The following is a 2,484-nucleotide window of genomic DNA, read 5'->3' on the forward strand; positions in this document are numbered from 1 at the left end:
TGGATGTTCATGCCATCCATTCATTTGAATGGAGTCTGGGTTCAAGTTCAGGTACTGTTTAATAGTGTTGAGCAATACCATCCGATACTTGAAAGTATCGGTATCGGATAGCATCGGCCGATACCCGAAAAATATCGGATATCGCCGATACCGATATCCGATACCAATACAAGTCAACGGGACATCAAGTATCGGAATGTATCCTGATGGTTCCCAGGGTCTGAAGGAGAGAAAACTCTCCTTCAGGCCCTGGGATCCATAGTGAGGTGTAAAATAAAGAATTAAAATAAAAAATATTGATATGCTCACCTCTCCGGCGGCCCCTGGACATCACGCTGGTAACCGGCCGGCTTCTTTGTTTAAAATGAGCGCCTTTAGGACCTGCGAATGACGTCGCGGCTTCTGATTGGTCGCGTGCCGCTCATGTGACCACCACGCGACCAATCAGAAGCCGCGACGTCATTCGCAGGTCCTCAATTCCTAGAATTAGGAGTTTAGTGAATGAGAATGACGTCGCGGCTTCTGATTGGTCGCGTGGCGGTCACATGGGCGGCACGCGACCAATCAGAAGCCGCGACGTCATTCTCAGGTCCTAAAGGCGCTCATTTTAAACAAAGAAGCCGGCCGGTTACCAGCGTGATGTCCAGGGGCCGCCGGAGAGGTGAATATATCAATATTTTTTATTTTAATTCTTTATTTTACACATCCCTATGGATCCGATACCGATACCCGATACCACAAAAGTATCGGATCTCGGTATCGGAATTCCGATACCGCAAGTATCGGCCGATACCCGATACTTGCGGTATCGGAATGCTCAACACTACTGTTTAATTAACAGAACTAAACTTTTTTAAAATGATCAGCCATCCCCGCCGGACCCATGGGTTCGCCCATCACTACTCATTACTTAACAATCGATGTTAACACCCTCAAGAAAAAAGTGGGCAAACAAAAATGTGAACTTCAGAATTCATTACAGTCTGATGGGAATATGAAAAGAGTATTTTGATCTCCTTCCTTTCCTTTATTTTTAATTTGTACCAGGTATTATTTTTTTCATAATTAGCCCCATGATACATATTATGTTGTATTGATGTGAGTATTTGTTAAGTTGATTTGTGGTAAACTACAGTATATAAAGAAAATTGATTCAGAAACTCTCTCTGTACAGCTGTACAAGCTGATTCGTTACGTGTTTACTGTGTATTGTCTCCTACGTAAATAACATTTTTTTTATTCTTCCTCAAAACTGTGCAAGTTTCTGAATTCTAAGATGACAATATCTTGCTCCAGTCATTCTTGCTCTCTGTATCCCAGTAACAATCTGATGAACGGCACTATCGTCACTGAATTTGTTCTTTTGGGGTTTCATTTGGCTCCACATTTGAGAATATTTGTATTTTACCTAATATTTATATGTTACACTGTCACATTGATGGGCAATTTTATTATTTTATATTTAGTCTTTTCTGACCAAAGACTTCACTTTCCTATGTATTATTTCCTGTGTAATTTAGCTGCCATGGACATCTTCTTTATTAATACTGTGGTTCCAGGTATGTTGAATGGATTTGTACAAGAAACAGTTCACATTTCTTTAGAATTATGCCTCACTCAGTCTTTTATTTACTTTTTAATTGGAACTGCAGAATTCCTCCTTTTTGCAGTAATGTCCTTTGACCGATACTTAGCTATTTGCCGCCCGCTACATTACACTATTATTATGCACAGAAAGATGTGTATTCGGCTAATAGCTGGAGTGTGGCTTGGATCATTTTTCATCATTGCCTTTCCTTCTGTTTTAGTATGTAAACTGAATTTTTGTAATAATTTAATTGATGATTTCTTCTGTGATAGTCAGCCTCTTCTTGCAAATTCTTGCACAGAAACAACTATGATTGAATTGCTATCAGTTTTCGGTGTATGCTCATTATATATTTCTGTACTTATTACGATCATCTCTTATATAAAGATAGTTCTAGAAGTACTGAAAATTGATTCAGCTGATGGAAGAGTAAAGACTTTGTCCACTTGTTCTTCACACGCTGTTGTTGTCACACTGATATACAGTAGTTGCATATTTTTATATGCCAAGCCATCACGAGATCTTGCGGCTAATTTCGATAAAGAAGTTGCCATCTTGAACACTGTAGTGGTTCCTTTGCTCAATCCTTTTATATACACATTAAGAAATCAGACAGTTAGAAGATCATTCTCTGATGTTTTCCTGATGAAAAATAAAAAATAAAGAGATTACAAATGATGATTAAAAAAACACACCAGTCTGCTAATAGGCAAACAAGGTCAAATAAATGGCAATATTAGGAATTTCCTAAAGATATAATACCAAGATTAGAGATGGGTGAATCCTAACAGTAAAGTTTGGTATCCATACCGAACACCTACTGTTTTGCCCTGACACCGAACACTGAATTCACCTGGAAGTCTGTGTTACTGTTTGGGTTCGGCCCCCTCAACAAT

At 39.0% G+C, this 2,484-nt stretch overlaps 1 protein-coding gene across 1 annotated transcript; it reads left to right on the forward strand.

Moving 5' to 3' along the window:
- Positions 1-1,236: 1,236 nt before the first annotated feature.
- Positions 1,237-2,251, forward strand: LOC138663876 (olfactory receptor 6C3-like). Its single transcript, XM_069750274.1, has one exon. It carries the CDS (start codon positions 1,277-1,279, stop codon positions 2,249-2,251), a length of 975 nt encoding a protein of 324 aa, XP_069606375.1. The 5' UTR covers positions 1,237-1,276.
- The last annotated feature ends 233 nt before the right edge of the window (positions 2,252-2,484 follow it).

The sequence above is a fragment of the Ranitomeya imitator genome, chromosome 1 (assembly GCF_032444005.1).
Source record: "Ranitomeya imitator isolate aRanImi1 chromosome 1, aRanImi1.pri, whole genome shotgun sequence".
NCBI classification, from domain to species: domain Eukaryota; kingdom Metazoa; phylum Chordata; class Amphibia; order Anura; family Dendrobatidae; genus Ranitomeya; species Ranitomeya imitator.